We start from the raw sequence: 23543 nt of genomic DNA, 5'->3' as shown, positions 1-23543 counted from the left end.
GAGAGAGCGCCCGCTGGGCTCGACCGCCGGACCTGCCGTGATGCTTATTGATTGACACGGTGCCACCGGAGGAGGGGGGTAAAGAGCTGGGTGGGCGGGGGCACGGATAGGTCAGAGAACAGCCGGCGGTGTGATGGACGGCACGGGGAAGGGTGTTCGGAGGGAACACGGTGGCAGTGCACAGGAATGCTTTGTCAGTGGCGTTGATCTGTTTCATTTAGTTGTGACAATGGCAAAACGTTGCCTGTGTGGTGTCGTGATGTCGAATGTTTTTCATTGTTCAGACTGCCTGTTGAATATTTGCTTAACTCCCTCGCCAATCAGCAACTGTCCACAGTTAAGCTTGGGATTTCCCCACATGCTAAAGCGGTGTGTGTGTGTGTGTGTGTGTGTGTGTGTGTGTGTGTGTGTGTGTGTGTGTGTGTGTGTGTGTGTGTGTGTGTGTGTGTGTGTGTGGTGCTGTAGAAACAGGGAGCGACCTAATGTACAAGTCAGAAGCATCCAAACCAATGTTACACCTGTAAACATTCACGTTCTCTCCTGGTGTGAATGCTAACTTAAGACTGACGTGTAGCTTGAGCTCCGGTCGTTTAACAATATCATGTAGGCTATGCATATATTATTTTACATGTTTAAGACCTGTTGACAGTCTTTCTGCTTGAAAATGAATTAAATTGAAAACTGAAACAGTCTTCAACTACTCTGCTGAGTGTTGCTCAGATTAGCATCAGCTTAAAGTCGAGCAGAAGAAAACTGATAGCGACAGTTGTCATTTTAGCCGAGAGGAACAAAGTCTCTTTTTTTTTTTATATATATAACTTACTATTGTATCATTATGAACAGTAACTAATGGGAGCCAGACTTAGCCAACTGTCAGCTGCCGGCTCTCTTAGAAATGGCTCGGGCAGAGTCTTCATTCAGACGGGCAGCGCTGCAAAAGGAAAACTGAGAGCAGGAGACGTGTGATGGCCACCAAATGTCTCCCCTCACTGTAAACCAGGTGTTGGCTTAATCGTGAATACTGAGCAGGACTGTAAATCGGTCTGGATAACAGCGTCTTCCAAATACCTTACATTTAAATGGAAATAGAAAAGAAGAAGTGACGGGTCAAGCGGTGGTTTGGAAGATAAACACAGGCGGGATGCGAGACATTATGTTAGACAAACACATCCAAAGGCTGTACTGAGGAGATAACAAAGGGCATCGTGAGGGTTGTGATGCAGAAACAGTTGAGAAAGCTTAAAAGAAGGAATTCTGAATGTGTTTAGTAGGAGATATGCATGGAGGGAGCCTTCAATAAGACATGCCGTAAATAGAAAGTCCTCAAGGTACCACAGTAACCTTTATCACTGATTTGCAACTTTGAAATGGATCATTGGTAATTACCATCATTTGCACTGAAAACGAGTTGGCAGACATGAACAGGGGCTGTGACTGCCGTAGGACATTTGGATGATCATAAGCAGAGACAAATACAAGTCCCATCGTGTTGAAAGAACACAAAACCAGTGTGTTCGGAGAGCGTGCATGTGCGTATTCACGTGTTTGTGTAAGCAATATTTCCAGTCCAGCGGATTTGATCTCATCTCTGACATTCAGGTTGAGAGCTGCTCTCCTGCTGCTCCTTTGATCTCCTCTTCCCTTTTCTCTTCTGCTCTCCTCTGACTCCCACTCGCTCTGACCTCCAGGGACTGTCTTCCTGACTGCGGACACGGGGAGCACCGCATGAAGCTGGAGATCCGAAAGAGGTGGGCAGGGCCTGTAGCGCTGGGGGTCAAAGGTCAGCAGGAGGGACTTTAGTTGGAACAATGGCCCAAACTGTAGTTTGGGAGGTGGGGGACGATGATGGGGAGGGGGGGGGGGGGTGCAAGGTTGCTGCTCTGTGTTGGATTTGTTCGGTGAGAGTTTACAGGCTGGTAGATAATTTGAGCAGATTCTTAATTGACAACTTTTGTCGGATACTCCTGTCCCTGTGGCCAGCTATACTGAACTCAAGTCACAAGTCTCAGTCCAGATGTGCAGTAGCTTCTGTCCTCAAGAGCAAAAGCATCAAGAGTTGCCTTATTGAATATCTGGCTCTTTGATTGAAAACAAAGTCAAAGGTAGGTGTGCACAAAATGCTCGAGGGGAGAAGTTAACTCAGTGGGTGCAGTTCAGCAGGAAACATCCCATCACGAAGCTTCTGATGGCAGTTGAGAGATAAAGATTCAATAACCTCCACCTTAAATCTGTTCAACTTTTAAACTCTGGGTCACCTTTGAAATAATTCAGTAGCTATGGCACCACGTTTGGTTGATAACGGCAACGAAAAAACATTTTGAATTACCTACCGTTCCCCTTTTACGCTTCTCACCGGGTTCTTCTCTGTAAACTCTCCTGGTTTTCAAAGCTCTATTGTCTCCAGCGACTTCTGTTATGGTATCCTATTGTTATATTTAATTTATATTCTGTATATCCCAGCACATTCTGACCACTCACTGTTAACAATAATATCAGGAACTAGGCAAATATTTGCCTCAAGAGTTTTAAATATGATTTCAGTTGTGGAAAAAATGAGAACTTCCTCTTTTTTAGGACCGGATGTAACTGACGGATATCTCATATCTAGACAGCCAATCTGGTGATATTGGCCAGATAAATCTGTCTCCGGCACAAGTGAGCATGAGAGAGAGAGTGTGTGTGTGTGTGTGTGTGTGTGTGTGTGTGTGTGTGTGTGTGTGTGTGTGTGTGTGTGTGTGTGTGTGTGTGTGTGTGTGTGTGTGTGTGTGTGTGTGTGTACGCTCGAGCAAAGGATTTGGAGTCGGTGTGCATGATTGGCACACAATGCAGATGTGTGGGCAGCAGATGCCATCTGGAGAAAGCGGAGTGGGCTGGTAGATGGAGGGAAATGGGGGGGTCTGCTCCACAACTCCCCCCTCCACCCCCCAAAAAAGCCCCTTGTTTGACAGGAACATAAAGGAAACGAAGGGAGTGTAATCAATCAAAAACACTGCGACTCAAATAAACGGAGACAGGAGACACCGCCCGCCCGCGAGCACCCTGTCCCGACCACCATCGCAATCAGTCGGTCGAAACTTTGTCACCATTGGTCTAAAAAAGATCAAAAGTGTCCCTCCAGGTCCCCCCCGCTGGCTTTTTAATGTGGCCAGGCTTGTCACCGTTAGGAAAACAAGTGAACGTTCTTTTCATCTGCAGATGTAGTTATGGAAAATCAATGTTTCGGGGGTAGTTGGGCCAATTTTGGTGGAGCACCAGATGCTTTGTCTACTTCAGCGCATATAACCCCACAAAGGAACGGTACCGCATCCCGGGAGACCTAAATAACCCCCCCTCTCTATCTAAACTTAAATCAGCCTCATTCTGTGCAGTCCAAGATCAGGACTCCAGAGCTGCCCTCTCCGAACCAGTTATACATAAAAACACTTATCTGTCCGTTTTTGAATAGCATCACTGAGGCGAAAACAAAGCCACACTCTGTCTGCTGGAGCATTTCAGACAAAGGCAGGTCTATTTGCAATGAGATCACCCTTGTGAGAAAACCCCTGGATGATTCCTTGTATGGGCAGAAATAAATATATTTTAGCCAAGTCTTGGAAGCGCGAGTTTGGTGTGACAGCTACAAAAAGGCATGGGAACTGGAGCGGCTGGGATCTGCCAAACGTGGATGCTAAAGGCTACAGACAATATTTCCACACAAAGACACATTCATATATGTATGATGCTGCAATGACATGAGGGGGGGAAAAAATGCATTCAGACACCTGCTGAGTGTGAGAAAAACTTCTTATAGCTTTAGTGCTCGCTGGCTCGACATCACAAACAGGGTTCTGAATCCAAATGAAGCTGCCTAAATTCAAAATTCAGACAGCTTCATTTAAATTTAAAAGGCGGCCGATTTGACAATACAGAGATGCTTTTCTGATGAAATTCTGTTGGTTTGCAAGAAGCAGCAGCTGATATGGATACAACTTGCCTGAGGAGTCTTCGGCAGGGCGCATGTTTTTTTCAGCTGAATCATAAAAGGCCACATTCCCCTCTAAAAGAGACACAATATTTAAGAAGAGCTGGTTGTGGTTGTAGAGAGCTGTCCGTGGTCAACCTGCAGTGTGTGGTGGTGCAGAACACCCTAACCTGCCCACACAGTGACATGCTCCACTGCATATCGTTGAAAGGTTGCCTGCCAGCCACAGTGATTGGGCACATCTCGCAGGAGCAATAGAAGACCTGCGTAGGAGTGACATAAAGGAGAGAGCACCCTGGGCAAAAACCTCAAACCTGGACACTGCTGCCTTTTCTCAAACATGAACAATGCAGCCTTTGTTGGAAGCAACATCAATTCCTGCACATCGTTCGCCTCTGCAACAGCACAACAGCAGGCCTGCTGCACAGATGGATGGACCTGTGTGCACGTTTCATCATAAATACCCATAAAGCCTTGGTAATATTAGAATAATAGCAAGTGACAATAATCCAATACCAGCTTGCCACCGATCCTAAAACGGGCATTGTCAATTTCACAAAGTGCAATACCATGTAATGTTAGGGAGGTCATGCTCATGCTTGTTCTTTAATCCAATTTTGGAGGCAGAATAGGCGTCGCTATCTCCGCTAGGTGGCGACCTTGGTCTGATGCGGCTCACCTCGGACAGCGCTGCGCTTGACTGGAGCCAGACTACATGCAGGATCAGCACAGTGACTGCTGAGGAACACAGAGGACAAAAAAACTGACGCATTGCATTTCACTCATACTGCATAGTTCAGGAGCAGCTTCTGCTGTTCGTTCAGAGAGAAGGAGGCGGTGGTTTTCCTTAACTCTGTGTACTAGGTGTGTGAATGGGGAGCGCGTGCGCACGCACTTTGAATTCATTTTTTTATTAGGTGACAAACAGGACAAGTTACCCCGCAGTTTATTCTTGTACTGTGAGGGAGTCCTGGTGAGTTTTACATCGCCTTTGTACCTGCATGGCACATCTCTTGGAGAAATGCCACCTCAAACAGTCACCATGTCGTCGTGTGTTCGTCTGTGATTGCCACTGGTAAATGAGAGAGAGAGAGTTAATTCGGGTGTGCGGAGGGGGTGGGGGGTTGTTAATGATTATTTCCCCCCCACTTCACCCCCTCCTGTCCATTGCGTTTCCTATATGGATTGACGGGGTCCGCGTCAGAGCGCACAAAGTAGACCCGCCTCCTGGCTGTGGAGCGCTCCGTGCGTTTCTCTCCCCCTGTCCGCTTCAAACCCATATTCCACTGGGAAAGAGAGAGAGAGGGAGAGAGAGAGGGAGCGAGTGAGAGAGAGAGAGAGAGAGCAGGACCTGGGAGAAGAGCAACGAAAGAAAAAGAGGAGAGAAAAACGGAACAACGACACAAATGGCACTCATGGCAGGGATTTTGTTCACGGCCACCTTTCTTATTCCTGGGATTTCTACATTCGTTTCCTCGGCACGGATATACCCCCCAAATGAAGGTAAGGTTGTTGGAAGAAAAAAGAACTGCCACGGACTTCTGACTTCATCCCCGCTCCGTCTCTGTGTGTTTGCGCCGCGGAACCTCGCTCCGTGGGCCCTGGTTGAGAGCGCGTGGAGCCGCGATGAGTTTAATGAAGGAAAGCACAGACGGTCACCTTTACGCAGCGACTTTTGCGGGGTTTTACGTGACCGAAGCTGGAACGAGAAGCGACTTTTCCAATTGCGCCTCGGCTGTTTAAGTCTCGGCTCACGGTCGGATCGTATCAGCACCGAAACCCGCCGGGAACATTAATACTTGTAGCCCCGATTCGTGCGGGTTTTTTTTATTTATTTTTTTTTCTTGAAAAGAGCGAAGGTCAAACCAATCTCTGTTTAAAAAAAACAAACATTTTAATCTTCCACAACATCTACATAAACGGACCCGTCCTGTAGAAGAGAAATGAAATGTTAATGTTAGTGGGAGACTCACAAATCCGGCACACACCCGATTGACCAAGCACCTCGTAATCCATCAATTTGAGAATTGGTGACAGTGATCGCTTCTGTTGTCACGTTGTGATTAGGTGGAAAATGGTCCGATTCTTAACAGATTCTAAAAGTTGCATTATGCATCTTTTGCGCATCAGACAGCCTGAACGCCGAACTCGGGAATATTTACCATCGATTAATCAACGATTTTTGACTGTGCTCTGGTAGATATGTAGCTTCACAAAGCGACCCGATATTAAACTGCAAGAGATTTGAACTGAACATGGTGTGTGGTAGAGCAAGAGCTCGGCAGGTTTCGGAACTAGAGCTGCCTGCTCGGTGTCCCGGGGCGCAGTGTATCCATATCGAAATGTTAGGCCCCTAGACAGATTATAACCTTTACTTTACTTCTGCAAACACAAATATATTCTATTTCACTTAAAAACCTCCCCGGTTGATGGATGTGTGTCCCCTGCAGAACAACAGTGTGCCGTCTGTATCTGTGCTTCGGCAGACACAACAAGTCCACAAAGATGCACTACGGAATCCGTTAAAATAAATATGAAACCAATATTTCAGTTTTAAAATGGATCAATCTGCATTGATCCTAATAATTTATTCCATAGACTTAAATATCGGGCCTATTTATTTAGTTAATTACGCATTTTTACGCACCGAATCAAAACGACCCTAAAAAATGAATACACTCGATGCAATTTTGGTGTAATTCAATTGAAAACACGTTTTAATTAATGCCTCACGTGCGTTATGTTTTACTTTTTCTCGGGAAAGTATTGTGCTGGATTCCGTGACAGTCAGGAACATTAGAAAATGCTTTTGTTCTTCACGCACCAAGTTTACACGCAGGGCTCCAAATCAAACCTGCTTAAAGCCGACGGTGAGCAAAAGGAAAATCGTTATTTGAAAGACACTGGGGAACAACATTTGTCATGTGTAGAAAATCATGTTCTTAACGAAAATCAATCAAAACCACGTCCGTAAAGCACAGCAGGGAATTACGCAGAACAAAACATGAACAAGTATGTCGTTTGTGAGACTCTCCGGCCTTCAGATTGTATCCCCCCCTGCACTGATATTCATCATGAGGATATTTTTCTCCATGATAAATCGCTTCAACAGTTTTCTCAATTCATTAAGGAAAAACCGGAAGCCATGTTTCTTCCTCAGAGTATTAGGCCTAATTGGATTATACTGTATATGCCAATGCTGATGTTGTAAGGACGATCTGGAGTCTCACTTCTCCCTATTCTTGTTTTCCAGTCACGTTATTGGACTCCAGATCTGTACAGGGGGAGCTGGGATGGGTCGCCAACCCGACAGAAGGAGGGGTAAGTCCTGCAAAAGAAGTGTCCCCTTGTTAGGACGCATGGTCCCCTATTGAGCAAAAAATAGAGAGGTAATATCCATCATTGGCAGGAGCAGTAGAGCGGAGCGCCAAATAGATACACAGCCGTCTTTGATAAGGTTTTGTGTGGGTGAGCCCTTCATGGGACTATCTTTGTGGAGGATTTATTGTGCAACTGTCTGTACTGTCAGGATATTAGGCTCAGGGTGAAATCATTTCAGTTATGGTGCACCAAAGTATGGATAAATTAGAATCTGATATTTTAGAGAGTCTCCAGAACACCCTGCAGGGCCCCATGGGGTACCCACTCAGAACCATCGGCCTATAGGCACCCCGCTCGCCCCCCAACCCCTGCTCCTCTTTCTCCTCGCTCCCCTTCTCTCTAACCACTCTGTAATGGTCAGATGCAGGGGCCGATACTGCAGCGGGCGTCAGGTTTCCTGAATAGACGGTGGATTGAATCGGTCTTTGTGGAGAAACTTTATATCCCTTTCCACCATTGAGTTGAAGAGAGAGAGAGGGAGAGGGGGAAAGAGAGAGAGAGAGAGAGAGGAACTTGGCAGCCGAGTGAGGGTCTTTTGGAAGGGATGAATAAGGGGGAAAGTGCAGCGGGGTTCAGCTCTGGCCGCAGGACGACCAGCTATAAAGCAACGGGGAACAGGGTCGACTGAATGTGTGATCCTTCAGTTTAATTGACGCATAGTGGCTCTGATAAGAGACAGAATACAGGCCACAAAGGGGCCCACAGCAGCCACAAGCATTCGACTTTGGAAAAAGGTGAGACACATGTCTTAAACATGTCTAAATATGATCATCTAGAAATTGCTAAACATCTATTTGAATGTCTAAATTAATAAATGTTCACTTTAAACAAGTGACAGTCTGCAGTCACTCCTCCAATTGTTTTACTTACACAAATGTGATGATGAGCACAAACGAGCCTTTTAATGTTTTATGAAAATGTATGCAAATTTGCAATGATCACGTCAGCTAATGAATTTGAACGGGGGGGGGGGTGTGTCACCTTGTGCAACTAATGCAGGCTGTGCTCGTGAGCCTTTCCAAATGAACTCGGTCGGCGGAGCGCTCCGGTCCTCCCCTCGGCCATTTTATCACAAACAAATGATTGACGGGGTCCTGGCAGCCCCAGCGAGGCTGCATTCACCCTCTCATTATGACCAATTGGCCTTATTCTCCCTCTTTCCTGCTATCGGGGAAAGGTGCGGCCTTATCTCAGTGCCGCTTGATTTACACAACAAAAGGGGGGCCGAGGGAGGAGAGCAAAGTGGAATGGAACAGCAGGGAATGATAGACATTTTCTCAAATCATACAGCCGCAGCTATGTTTAGCATTATCCCACTCCACTCGAGGGAAATAAGGCTTTAATCCAGATCGTTTATGATAAGGCATCACGTCAAATCTGGCAGCGTAACCCATATCTTCCACAGTCCCATTATGATTTTTGTGTAAACGGTCGAAGCCGTACGCCAGCCAAAGGCTTGTCTGCTCTTGTTTAGGGCCCAGCTCAGTCAAAGACTCTATTTAAAACACCCGGTGAAAAACTTTGGGGAACGCACTGCTTTGAGCCTCTCAAGACGTGCTCGTATTTGCTCAGCGGTGCTCCGTTGAGAGGGGAACTTTATCATAAGTAAAACAAACATTCCCTCTCAGTAAAAATAAGCCAGAACGCGCCGGATAACGTAATCCATGTGCCCCCACGTCAGCGTCTCCCTCTTCCCTGTGAGTTTCATGCTAACGTCAGGGAACATGTGTGCCCCTGTCTCCCCAGTCTCAGCCATGTATGCAGATGTAAAACAGGCACACATTAGATCATTAGCATTTACTCAGAGATCCTCAGCATCCACATAATCCTCTGTTTGCATTCTTTCCTCTTTACCTATTCTAATGCCCTGAACCACCTGTGTGTGTGTGTGTGTGTGTGTGTGTGTGTGTGTGTGTGTGTGTGTGTGTGTGTGTGTGTGTGTGTGTGTGTGTGTGTGTGTGTGTGTGTGTGTGTGTGTGTGTGTGTGTGTGTGTGTGTGAAGAGGATTTTGTATTCCACTCCCCCAAGCAATTGAACTGAAGGCATTGCAGACGCATAGACCTAATTACACATTTCCTTTCTCATAGTTGAGGAGCACCAATGAATATTAATATCTTTATGATTCTATATTAGAACCTGACAAGTCTATTAGGTGTCATTTATAAAATATGCTTTAAACTTAAGCCATCAATTAATTGCTCTGCTGAGAGTCAAATATTGACTGCACTAAGAAAATGCTTTCTGCACAGTATCACTCATTCCCGACATCAACTGGCTCCCAGTCATGTGTAATACTCACACGGCTCATTTTAATGAGGAGACCATTTATTTCAGATATTTTTCAGCTGTTCTTACCTTTAACTATTCTGCCGTAATGCTTTTATAGGATTTTCTTACAGTTTTTCTAGTTATGGCTCTGAACATGAGTAATTCAGTTAGCAGACTGAAAGTTTAATGAAGTTCAAGAATATCCTTGTAACATTTTTTTATTGTGTCCTTTCCCCAGTGGGAGGAAGTGAGTATAATGGATGAAAAGAACATCCCCATTCGGACGTACCAGGTGTGCAACGTCATGGAGCCCAATCAGAACAACTGGCTCCGCACCGACTGGATCCCCCGCGGAGGTGCCCAGCGTGTCTACATTGAGATCAAGTTCACCCTCCGAGACTGCAACAGCCTCCCGGGGGTGATGGGAACCTGCAAGGAAACCTTCAACCTTTACTACTATGAATCCAACAACGACAAAGAGCGCTACATCCGTGAGAACCAGTTTGGCAAGATAGATACCGTCGCGGCAGACGAGAGCTTCACTCAGGTGGACATCGGCGATCGCATCATGAAGCTGAACACGGAGGTCCGGGACGTCGGCGCCTTGACCCGGAAGGGTTTCTATTTGGCCTTCCAGGATGTTGGAGCGTGCATCGCGCTTGTTTCCGTTAGGGTCTTCTACAAGAAATGTCCCTTGGCTGTGCGTAACTTGGCCCAGTTCCCTGATACCATCACGGGGGCCGATACCTCCTCACTTGTGGAAGTTCGGGGCTCGTGCGTGGATAATTCGGAGGAAAAGGAGGTTCCCAAGATGTACTGCGGAGCTGACGGAGAGTGGTTGGTGCCAATTGGGAACTGCCTGTGCAACCCTGGATATGAGGAGCGCAATGCAGAATGTCAAGGTAAAGAGAGGACATTTCTCACAGATTTTTTTTTTTTTTTTTTTTTTTTTTTTTTTTTTCTCCGATTCATAGACCGGTCTGTCCCCTCAAATCCTGCCCACCCTTGCTGTACCCTTCCTCTGTCTGTTCCTTTGTCTTTATCCTCCTTGTTTTGTTCCCTTTGTCCTTCCCTTCCCTCCCCTCCCTCCCCAGATGCACCCACCTTGCACACTGTTGGATGTTTTTATCTCCTCGCTCTGCCACTCTCTGCAGTCCTCTTTCCAGCGTCTGGTTGGCTGATAGAAGCAATGATGACTGTAAATGGAGTAATTAGCGGGCCCACAGGGAGGTGTTGTGCAATGGGATGCGTCCCAGGAGGATTCGTGACACCGGGAGACGAGGGTAGAGCTCCAACTGGTTCGCGCTACCACTGTGTCTTTCACCCCCACCTGCTCTTTCTCTTATAGCCAATGGAGGCCGAAGCTGGGGAAAAGAGATAGACAGCTTTACAGGAAGAGAAGGACAAAGACGGAGTTTATAATTCCAAGCAGGTATAAGAGGAGTGAAAATACACAGCTGAGATGGGGTGGAAATACTGCTATTTGGTGGGGAGGGCGGGTAGTCCGCTGTGGATGATTATTGTAGTCCCAGCTTGCCGTGATTCGATACCAGGCACTTTGATGAGGTTTTAAGGTCAGTGCAGAGTGCCTCCGTTTTAGATTTCTTTCAAATCAGGGGCATGATGGAGCCGTTGTCATGTTGGTGAATTCAAGACATCTCCTCGGAGTGCCCATTAAAAACCTGCCAATAGATGCTTTCGAAAGTCCTGCTTTTAGACGTCTCGAGCTCGGGCTGTTGATAAACAGCATTTCTGATGGTCTCTGCCCTAATTTAACTGGCTTGTTTCATTGCACCCAATCGATTGTAGCTTATGGTCGACCGCACTCCATTGTTAATAGCGCCTAGTAGTATTCAGCAGCTGTTCTGTGGATCGCATTCAGCCTCTTGCCAAGCTGAAGCGCGGTTGTACGCTGGCCAGATGAGCGGATGCCAGTTCTGCCATGATGGTTTATTGGGGTACCCCCTCCCACACCCACCACCCACCACCTACCACCATCACACACAAAAAGCAGTTGGCTGCAGCAGTGAGGGGTCAGAGGCTGGGCACGGGTGATTAACAGGGGGACGGACCACTACACCTCTCCTAATTTATGAGGGAGCCTTTATCTTGGAGGACTAATTGCATGACAAACAGGTCTGGTGATTTAGGGGTCTACCACTGGCTGCTGCTTTGGGGGTGGGGGGAGGCGAAGGGGTTCAAGTGGTCACAGATGGGTTTGTGTGTGTGTCCTTTGGTGTTTGTTTGTAAAAAAAAAAAAAAAAAAAAAAAAAAAGCTTGATATGAGCTGTAAGAATTCTCTTGGACTGATGCCATCTCCGCTGTTGCTGGCTTCAGACGGCCCCGGCCAGGTTTCTGTCCCCCGGGGTCAGAGAAGCAGAAAGAGACGGAGGGCTGAGGGAAGTAGAGCTGAAGGTAGTTAGTTACAGACTCAAAGTAAATGTTCTCTGGCTTTCTATCATGCAATTTACTATAATAACCTCTCGTGTTTCAAATCAGAACCCTGATCTCATACTGTATATCAGAACTCTTATTTGCCTGCAACATTGAAATAGACTCCGTGTTTCTCCCCTTTAATTCCTGTTGAGGAAAAAAAATAAGCTGTTACCCACCAAAGAAGGCAACAAAGGATTTGGAAGCCTTGATTTTTTAATTTTTTTTTATTACTAATGCAGTCTCGTAGTGTTTTGCCGGCCTGGCAATGGCACTGGCAATGGCACTGGCAATGGCACTGGCACTGGCAATGGCACTGCTGCTCAAGCCAATATATCCATTTACTTCACATATCACTGCATGTGCTTGAGTTTGTTTAAGTTTGCAGTGCCAGGACAGCCACTCTATTCCCTTCTCGCTTCAGCTACTCTCTTTGTATTTTTTCAAACGTTTCACTTCCAATTGGACACGGGATAACCTGCACTGGGTTTTAGTCTGCGGCGTCAGTGGGGTATCAGCTCCAGTGACTCGAGGGTTAAAAGGTGCTGGACAATGTTGGTTTTCAAGTGCACTGATGAGCTGGTTAATATTCCCCAATGTGACAGGCTCCATGGGAGAGGGGCTCCACTCTTGGATGGCTGTGTTGACCAAGGGACTTAAACAGAAGCTTGTTTTTGTTTTGTGTGTGTGTGTGTGTGTGTGTGGGGGGGGGGGGGGGGGGTTGTTGGATATCAGTGGAGGATTGTGAGTTTAGGTGTGTTTGTTAGTATTTTTTTACGCATTGACCAGTTTTAATAGGTGTATGAGAGTGTGTTCTCACGATGTGGCTTGATAAAGTTCAAACCATCTCTTTTAAAGGTTTTCTGTGGTGCACACAGCTCAGTTGTGTGTGAGTGTGTGTGTGTGTTGCATGCCTGTGTGTCTGAGCTTGTCTCGTGTACGTGCGGGGTTACAAGGGCACCTTGGCCCCTGGTTCCCAGCCCAGAATGAATGGGCTCTCCTCCATCATTGTTTGGGGCAGCGGCAGAGCCGACTGAAGCTGCTGATGTTTGGGGGGGGGGAGAGGTAGAGGGGGAGCTGGCGGGGCACGGGGGAGTTGTATTCTCCACCCCTGGCAGAGGTCGGGGGTCAGCCCCTTTTGCATCCATCTTACTGCCGCGTCTGACAGGGTCGTGGATCCAGGATTGATTAAGACGTCAGGGTTTTGACAGCTGTGGCAGCGGTGTGTGTGTGTGTGTGTGTGTGTGTGTGTGTGTGTGTGTGTGTGTGTGTGTGTGTGTGTGTGTGTGTGTGTGTGTGTGTCTGTCTGCACTCGAGGTGGACCAAGGGTGTCTAGGGTTTAGTCCCAGGGCCAAGGCAAGAGGGACAACCAGGGCACTGTGGGCCAAGGGGGGCCCCCTGATCTAAGGCGAGGGGACTCTATCTGTTTGCATTTGGGATCCCTTTCCCTGGCTCAATGGGGGGAGGGAGGGAGAGGGGGGGCATCCTCTCGCTCCTCATCTGGTTAGGGGGTCCCTGCTGTTGGAGGTGCAGGGGTGTTGATGAGGTGGTGGGAGGCAGGGATTAGGGAGAACCTTGTATGCCATTAAGGGGAAATGAGAAACGTTTGACCGACAGTGTGCTCTGGCAGCAGTTTTGACTCCGCAGAGCGATAATGTATGTTTTCAGGAAAATCAGCAGATTTCAACTTGTGTATATATGTGTGTTTGTGTGTATGTGTGTTTGTGCGTGTGTGTTTGCCTTCAATTTGAATCTGTTAGCGTATGTGACTGTGGAGGATGTAGCTCGGCCGAAGTGTGAAGGTGACAGACGCTTTTGACACTGCAGAAAGCTGGATCGTGGTTGAGCTGTGAACCAGGTCCCCCACAACCACCTCTTACCAACACACACACACACACACACACACACACACACACACACACACACACACACACACACACACACACACACACACACACACACGCACAAGCCTTTCTGTACTTCTATGTTTGTGATCTCGTGATCCTGCAGTCTAAAACTCAAACTGGTCCTTCAGATCTATCTTCTTCAGATCTTCTGGTCTATTGGCTTTGATTCATTTCCTGGAGGCTTTGCCTGATCATATCCATAACCACTAATCCTTAAATTAAACTTAAAATAAACCTTAAACCAGGTCTTCATTCTAAAATGTAATTATTTACCTTTTAAGAACTTTTTTTTTCTCTCCCCAAAAGATATGTGGGTCCCCACATCGTGACTAGGTGAGCACATGTGTGTATCTATAACATGATTACATGATTAAACACACATACACACCTACCCTAGCCTAAACCATCACAACGAGTGCTTAACCCCAACCCTTATTCTAAACCTAACTGAACCCTAAAACCAAGTCCTAATCCTGAAATTACATTTTTCCAGAATAAAATGAATTTTATTGCATGTTTTTTTTTTTTTTTTTATCATCTCCCTTTTGTCCTGCTGCTGTTTATTTAATACAAAATGAAAAACGTGTTTTATGTACATGCTACATTAAAGCAACCCTGTGAAAAGCAGCAGCATCTACAGTTCATTATCTTAACTTTATTTCCACGACTGTGTGTGGATAAAGGCTCACGGCCCGATTGTGATGTCAGAGTGCGATCAGCGCGTTTTCTCACCTGAGGGTCGCCGCCTGCCCTCCCTCATTATTACCAGCAGTCTTTGCTAAGCTGTAAACTCTCCTCGGCGTTGGATTAAGAGGTTTTTAGGGATGAAGTTTCTTTCCTGAGCTCCACTTATTGTGTGTGTGTGTGTGTGTGTGTGTGTGTGTGTGTGTGTGTGTGTGTGTGTGTGTGTGTGTGTGTGTGTGTGTGTGTGTGTGTGTGTGTGTGTGTAGGTGTCCCATTCTCTCCCTCCCTCTGTTGACAGTGTTAAATATGCGCTTGGGAGCATCATTCTAAATTCACCACATAATTCTATTTAGCCCTCAGGTCCCCGGTGGCTTTAAATACACAGACCCCGCCCCCCCCCACCTCCTCTTCTGCATATTCCCAAATTTAGTATTTAGTATTTGCATCTTCTTTTCGCCGGCTTGCTTGTTTTTTCTGTCTTTGATTTTCCTGTTGCTTCATCGGCTCTTTATGATCGCGTCTTTCTTTTCACATGTCCCTTTTCTCTTTTTATACGCCTCCATTTATACTACTGAGTTTCTTTAGCAATTTTCACCCTTTCACATCTTTTCACATCTTTTTTTTTTTCTCCTTGTCTTTTTTTTTTTTTTTTTTTTCCTCTCTCTGTCTCTCTCTCTCTCTCTCTCTCTCTCTCTCTCTCTCTCTCTCTCTCTCTCTCTCTCTCTCTCTCTCTGCTCCGCTCCGGCCGTCAGGGTGGTTAGTGTTTGTCAGCCTGTCTCTGGTGGCAGCAGCAGGAAGTGGGCTGAATAATGAGATTACCTCCACTGTTGGTGAGGGAGGCAGCGAGGAGCGGCGCGCCGAACATCATCACCCGTCATTGTTCCCCACAAACACACAAGTGCACAAGCGACACATGCCAGTGCAGAGGAGGACGTCTTAGCAGCCAGTATGTGCACACTCGGGCTCACACTGCTTATACAAGCAGACACAAATATAGGCGCACACAGACATGTAAAAAAAAAAAAAAAAAAATCACATGTTAAGTCATAATACACAGACATGTGGAGCGGAGGTGAATGTACTCATCACTCCCGCTGCCACCAGAGAGGCTCATTTTGTGCTGCTGAATAGAGACGAATCTATTACCAACGCAGGGCAGGAAAGAACAGATCGAGAAAGAGAGGACAAAGTGTCTCGTGAGCGGTCCTCCGCCCTCCTCCCGTTCCTGCTCAAATAATTGCTTAAAGCGCTTTAAACAGCAACAACAAAAAATATTCTGTTCTTGTTTAGCTCCTCAAATAATGAAAAAAAAAAGAAAAAAAAAGTCCTCTGAGCACACACAGATCCTCTTTAGACTGGACGGCGGGGGAGGCGGGGGGAGGTGGGGCTGCTGGTGGTAATTCAGCCGTCATTAGCCGAGGTGCTGAAATGTTTTTCCTGCTCGGGCTGCCGTCCTGCCTCGGTGTTTGTTCCCCTCGCGGCTCTCGACACTCATCACCCCTCTCTATTTCTCCTGGCGGTGCCCTATTCAGGGCAGGAAGCCACCGGTGATCGAGCATGACCCCGGGGGCTGAGAGCCGCAGTGCTCCCACAGCTACATCGCACCGGGTCACCAATATACACCTTTCACTCATTTATCTCCTTTTAACTCTCTTTTTTTTTTTTTTGGTGAAAATCGAAACACCTTTTCAGGAATTGTTTTGCTGGTGTGCCTTGTTTCAAGGAGCTGACACGTGTTGCAGGAAAGTGCTGCAAACACATGACACTACATTTGACAGTGATCTCTGTTTGAATGTAATATGGAATATTCTTGTTAAATAATATGTTAAGATGTAAAGGTTATATTCAGTAAGATGCTGGGAAAATACAGTTTGTGCAGAACAAACAGGGCTCTGCTTTGTGCCATTGAGCTTAACAGCAAATATGCCTTGATGTCATGCTGTCTCATGTTGTACCAGGTGGAATCCGTCAGTGGAAGGACATTAGTTTAATGGGTTTGAATGGAGTTAAATAGCAACAGGTGTCAGTTACAATCCTAAAACAAGCTCATTTGCAACGAGAATGGCCTCAATATTATCCTCATTATAAAGATTAGCAGGTTAAGCGTTGCCTTTAAAATCAGCTCCATTTGCTATGCTTTATTTGGAGTCTTGATTATGTAGCTGGAAAAACAACAAAATCAAGCTCAGTGTTAGTTGTTGTGCTCAATTAATTTGACGTGTGTGCCTTTGGACAGACAAAGCACAATATACAGTGGAAACGAATGAGCTCCATTAGTGTGACGGTTCCAGCAACAGCCTGGAGAAATAAAAAAAATAAAAACATTTAAATCGCATTAAATCTGTGAAATGTCGTGTTCTGTTTCCAAATGTAAAAGTGGTCCGAGTGCTCCAAAGTTGCAGGTGTCCTGCCATCCACTGGTGCTTGTCACACTCAATACACTCACAGTAAATACATTCAGTTCGTACACTGTCACTCTCCTATGACAAAACATCATAATACATCATCTATTAGTGGACCCTGGTTTGAACTTTGTGACGGTGCGTCTTTCAGATCATCTCCTGGGTTTTGGAATATTGTTTTTCAACCTATAACAGAACAATTAATCCTTCAGTCCATCTTTAAAATTCAATTTCACAAAAATTGGAGCCATGACGATACACACACCCTGTACAAACACTTTTTTTTTTAACAGTGCAGCTGACAACCATGTTAGCTAACATGGTTGTCAGCTGGCATTAACAACATTATGTGCTATGGAAGTGACAAAAAGAGGATGATATCATTCCTCTCCTCTCCTCTCCTCTCCTCTCCTCTCCTCTCCTCTCCTCTCCTCTCCTCTCCTCTCCTCTCCTCTCCTCTCCTCTCCTCTCCTCTCCTCTCCTCTCCTCTCCTCTCCTCTGCCCTCATCTTTTTGAAAAGCATCCTCTCTTTGAAGCTTGCGATGGGAAGAGGGAGCGATTAAAGCAGTCAGCAAGCAAATTAGCATGTCAAAAGGCCCTGAATCAATACCCCAGCTCTCTACCAACACAACCCTGCAGTCCTTTCACCCCCCCTCTCCTTCCCTCTCTATCCATTCCCGCTGCTCCCCCATTCCTCCGACTGTTTCCCCTTCTTCTCCCTCCATTTTCTCCTGCGCTCCTGCACACTCTCCCTCTTGCTCTCTTGCCCCTCTCTTTCTCCCTTCGCTCACTTAAAATATTTTGTTTTCCTCCCCACTCTTCCTCCTCCCGCCCGCGCCACTGTTCCTCTCCCTCAGCTGGCAGACGGACGTGGAGAGAAGAGGCCGGGTTTGTAAAAGGGAGATGGACGGATGTATAGGCAGAGAAAGGCGGATTGAGAGGGGAGAAGTGGACGGATCAAGTGGGCATGGGTGGGCGAGAGAGAGAGAGAGAGAGAGAGAGAGAGAGAGAGAGAGAGAGAGAGAGAGAGAGAGAGAGAGGTTATGAAAGAGAAAGAGGGCCCCTGCCACTGTCTTTGTGCTGGAAAAAAAAAAAAAAAAAAAAAAAGAGGCAGAACGGACCTCGCTCGCCAAGAAGAGCTGTGGAGATGGAGATGAGGAGGCAGGCAGGGAGGTAGAGAGAAAAAGACACAAAAAACAAGGGGGGGTTGAAGTGGAAAGAGATTTAGTTCCAGTCTGGCAACAGTGCTTTTTCTGCACTTCATCTGTCGGTTCACCATTGCCGGAAATCCCTTTGATCTGGGGCAATATGTTACTGATCGCGAGGACTGTGCGTGTGTAGGCGGGCAGAGAGTATGTGTGTCTCTGAAGCATTATCTGTCATATATTTATTCTGTACATCTGTTTCGGCCGGCGTATCACACGCTGTATCATAAACTTTAACGTTCCAATCTCGCCGTGCGATCTGAGCCCGGAGACAAAGCAGCCCGGCGGCTCCTCACACGGACGACGGCCAGCTCTCCCGCCGTATCCGACAATGGGAAGCTGATTGCAAACACCTTGACAATGTTTTATCTCCCCCCTTCTCTCTTTCTCCCGCTGATTTCTATCTTAAGCTCCCTCCATCCTCCCGGGTCCAATAGTAGGTGGTCTTTTCTTCCCCTCTTTTTCGTCGTCGTCCTTTTTGTTTATTTTTTTTTTTTACCTCCTGTGCAGTTCAGTGGCCGAATCAAAGGATGCCCCGTAGCAATCAGTTAGGGGTTATGACAAAAAGCCTTGCAATAAAAGGGCCGCTGTGTAATCTGATGGGACCTAAGACTGGACGGCCATTTTAATGAGCTGAGACCCCCCTCCCGCCTCCCCCGTCCCGTTTCTAATCACGGCGGTGGAGGAAATGGCACATTGGTTCGGTCTCGCTGGTAAAACAAACACACACACACACACACACACACACACACACACACACACACACACACACACACACACACACACACACACACACACACACACACACACACACACACACACACACACACACACACACACACTTTGAATGTGTGATTTGAATCCAGGAATACTTGCAGGTTGTAGCCTGGAAGCAGTGTCACTGCGTCAGAGTTGAGAGGCCAACACCTCAAAGGGTGAAGCGACACATTCGAATATGCAGCAGCTGGTTTGTTGATGAAGAGATGAACGTACAGGCTCGTGTCTGTAGACAGACTCGATTTGAATGAACGAATACAACATTTCATTCGCAGACATCCAGTCACAGGTTAGGTTGTGCGCGGCCAACGGTGAGCTGAAGCTGAAGTTTTTTGCTCTGTTGAACATTAAAAATAGATCCAGCTGTTTACATTTATTTTCTTTATGTTTCCGCATCAACGTTGATTGAATTCTGTGGCGCAGTGTTTCCTTCCCAACTGAAGCTAATTTTACTATCCTCTTCTTTGTAGCAACAACTCCATAAGCTTGTGGCTTTCGTTGTGTTTAGACTCAACCACACGGCCAAACTACTTAAACCTGCAGTTTTGTTCTATTATCAAATTGTTTCCATGGTGAGAAACATGGACAATATCAGGTTTGGCTTTGTATGTTGTTCCAGGAAGTCTCTGGTCCTGGCCCAGAAATAGTCCGCTCTGTTTCCAGTGCTTATGGTGTAGCTTCATATTTAGCACACGGACATTAGAGTGGCACTAAGTCTGAACAAGGTAGCACATTTCCCAAAAGATCAAACCTTTGACAGAAAGGAATTACTTGATACTCCTGTTGACATTTTGCGTAAACTCTTAACACACATACACGCACCTAATGTGGCTTCAGACCAGGAGTTCGAGCTCAGGTGGCTGATCTCCCGCTGCGATTGTGTATGCACACCGAAATGCAAGCTTACATGTGTATCAAACACACTGCGGGCTTGCCTGGGAGGTGTAACCTCTCTGCGGGAGAGCCCAAATGTAATTGGGGGGGCCCCAATTACGGGTGCGGAGGTCTCATGGAGGCAGAGGTGTGTCCGTGCTAGGGCATGTCTCCGGTATTAGAAACCTTGATCCTCCCTGATCTGCAGCGAGTTGTTGGATACTACTGGGGGGAAAAAAAAGAAAAAGAGAGAAGCGATCCCTTGAAGGCTCACGCCACAGAAGTATGTGAGGGGAAGAAGAAACAGGAGGGGAGAGGAAAGCAGGAAGACATACAGGATGGAGATAGACAGAAAGGAACTCAAACGAGGGCGTGTAGACATCTATGTGTGTGTGAGAGGGTTAAAGGAGAGAGGGAGATGAATTGATTCCTGTCTACTGGCCCTGATAAACGGCCGGAGATGTGCGAGGTGAAGTGGGAGGTTCTGGGTACAGACGGCGATCGCTCTTTGAACAAGCTGGAGGTGGTCGTGTCGCGACCTCCGGCAGCTGCAGGTTGATATTCCAGTCAATATTTCCTGCATTGATCGTAGTAGAGCTGCTTCAGCTGACTTGAAACTGTTTTCAGGGGGACTTCAGGGTGAACGGACAGCAGTTCATCAGGTCAGAGCAGAACTCCTCTCTTCCCTTCAGCAAACTAAACCGGCCCCTGCCGCAGTAAAAAGATCCTGACTTTGTGTGATATATAATCTTCAGGTTTTAACGCGTCGTGATACGGTATCAGCAACGGGAAGCAAAACAATGAAGGAAGTTACGAACACATTTTTGGCTGCTCTGCGAAGCACCGGTGCTGCTTGAATTACCAAGAAAGCAGCCAAGCAGGGAGCATCACCTCGAGTGGTGACAGATATTGTAAAGATAAGAGGAGATAACAGAAAAAGTAGGAAGAGCTCGGGACGAAGAGTCCTCGAGAAACACAAAATGCAACTCGACTCTGGCCGTCTTCCAGCGGTGCCCACACACCGACTTCAAAGCTCGGCGTGCATTTTGAAACTCGCTGCTCTTTGTTTGCCGCTCCCCATCATCGCCGTGTCTGCGCGTCTGTCCTCACATCAAAGCTAAAGGCTAAAACACATTAGCAGAGAGTAACCGTGTGGAAGCAGCAGCCATTAACCCCCGGCTCCTGTTACACACCCTGCAGCCACCCTTGCAAGGCCAGGTTCAACTAGCCCGGGGTTAGGGAGGGCAACGCACGCACCCCACCGCAAACTTTACGGACACCAATGCACGCCGCTCGCTCAGGAATGCACACACACACACACGCACGCACGCACACACACACACACACACACACACACACACACACACACACACACACACACACACACACACACACACACACACACACACACATCATGAGACGCCACACCATGCGAACAAGAGTCGACACAGTTTCAGGAGGTGTGAGAAGGGTGGTGGTGGGAGGGGACGGGGGGGTATCACTTCCAGCAATGACCTCCACTTCGGTTTTGAGAGAGAGAGGGGAAAGTGGTCTTGATGGATTGAGGTGAGTGACACCAGGAGAGGTCAAAGGTTAAAGCAGTGACAGCCACACCGGAGACCAGCAGACCGTCATTGGGCTGACATGAGCTGTTGAAGAGCTACTGACCCACGGAAGTTTTTATGTTCCCTCTTGATTGTGCCCGCGCGCACACACACACACACACACACACACACACACACACACACACACACACACACACACACACACACACACACACACACACACACACAGAGGGCATATAACTGCATGTAAATGCACACACAATGCAGAAACACAATAGCAGTGCTGCGTTCTCACACACACACACACACACACACACACACACACACACACACACACACACACACACACACACACACACACGTACACACGTACACACGTACACACGTACACACATGCACAATAGAAGGTGTTTTGAGGCCCCAGACAGGCTGTCGTCTGGGAGCTACAAGTAGATTACCTAAACAAACAACCTAAAAATACCTTCCTGTTCACCCGTAAGTCAACCCGTTTCCAACCCCTCCTCACGGGCCACCAGGCTGCCTCTAAAAAAAACGCCAAGGTTGATGTTAAACTTGCCCCCGAGACCGCAGACAACTCGGCAATTAAAGTTTTGCTCGAGTGTTTCTGCACACTTAAGCGTTGACAGATGTGTGTGCGCTTTCATTTGACATACTGTATGTCACGTGTGTGTGTGATGTGTGTTTATGATCTGACCGACGGCAGCCGTGCAGCAGAGTCACCTAAAACGTGCTTTTTCAGATTGATGTACATGTTTTGTTTTGTGGTGAATTTGGCATCATTTTTGACGAACCAAGTGGCCACGTAATAGATCTTCATCAGGGGCAGTCAGTCCGACCCCTTTTCCTTCTGCACCAGATTAAATAAACCATCTGTTTCCATTGAAAAGGTAACTGATTTTAATTTCGGGTTGTTTGTCTTTGGAAAATACCCTCCCATCGACGATTGTTTACCCATTTTGTTTTCATATTTGGCTGCATGTCAGGCTCCACGTTATGGAGGCAAAGATTTATATTTGCTCTGAGCTATGTGTGGTAATGACTTCATACTGGAACAATGTTCCAGTTGCAACGCAGCCACCTTAGGTTACACACCTATGGAAAGCAGACCAGAGAGGGTGGATTTATGGGCTATTTAGAATGATGTGGGTTATTTAGAGCAGAACAATGAACCGAAGGTATCAGATTATGATGTCATCATGAATCAATTTAAATGCACTCATATCTCAAACTGCAATAATTGGTTAAAATCAGCCCAAAATGTAATCAAAAATACTTTAAGTTAGTTGTAGCCTGAACCTTGACATATCATTTTAGGTCGCATTAGTCACATTATTTGGTTTTATAATGGTCCTTGCAGGTTAAATGTGTTTATATATTTTATATAAATCTGTTTATCTAATGTTTGGTTAGATTATGCTTTTTAAACCCATATCTCACTGCTATGTGTCTCATTTTGTGTATGATATTTGGATTAATTGCCCAGCTGTACAGTGTAGGTGAGATATGCAGATGCAATGAGAACCTAATAAGTTAACAAAATTGCATTGAGCGTGATGCATTGTGGGGCTTTACAGTGATTTGTTATGTATTTGTGCTCCAGTGCAACGTGTGCTTTACACTTGTTTACAGAATCGGCTATGAGGCCCCATTGAGACCGTTTCCCTATAGCTTTCTCTTCACCTATTCTTAGCGTGTTTGTGTGCGAGCTCCTCACACATCCTCCCTCTTCCTCCCCATTCTCCTTGACTCTCCGCGAGTAGAATAGTTAAAACTCTCTGAATTGTTTAACGGTGTGCGCCCATGTAAGTGTCCCCTCGCACAACAACATTAGCATACCCCTCACCTCCCTCGAATCAGCTCTTCTTTTTTTTTTCTTTTTTTCTTTTCATAATGGAATTGAAATACAGCTCTTTTCATTGTAAACAATGTCGGGAAGGCACACACGCACACGTCCAACAGGAGACTCGAGCCCCCGGAGACCTTGTGGAAATTGGACGAAGACAATGCCATGACTGAGTTTGTTTACCTCCCGTCGTCCCTGTGCTTAACCTGCTCACACTAAGCCT

The 23543-nt window shown here is 46.6% G+C and overlaps 1 protein-coding gene across 2 annotated transcripts in view; it reads left to right on the top strand.

Annotated features, from left to right (window-relative positions):
• Window positions 1-5173: 5173 nt before the first annotated feature.
• Window positions 5174-23543, top strand: part of epha4l (eph receptor A4, like) — a 59979-nt gene continuing 41609 nt past the window's right edge. Inside the window, exons 1-3 of one of the 2 annotated variants that reach the window (XM_069689670.1) lie at window positions 5174-5464; window positions 7215-7282; window positions 9849-10512. In XM_069689670.1, coding sequence (XP_069545771.1) covers window positions 5368-5464; window positions 7215-7282; window positions 9849-10512 — 829 coding nt within the window. In that variant the 5' untranslated portion in view covers window positions 5174-5367. The remainder of the gene's footprint in view (window positions 5465-7214; window positions 7283-9848; window positions 10513-23543) is intronic. The other variant, XM_069689586.1, reaches the window with a different exon arrangement.

This window comes from Brachyistius frenatus, unplaced genomic scaffold (genome assembly GCF_029030835.1).
Source record: "Brachyistius frenatus isolate BFR_SWC_R1_liver_20210118 unplaced genomic scaffold, ASM2903083v1 Contig_1, whole genome shotgun sequence".
Classification (NCBI taxonomy): Eukaryota; Metazoa; Chordata; class Actinopteri; family Embiotocidae; genus Brachyistius; species Brachyistius frenatus.
This window is presented reverse-complemented; position numbering and strand designations above follow the sequence as displayed.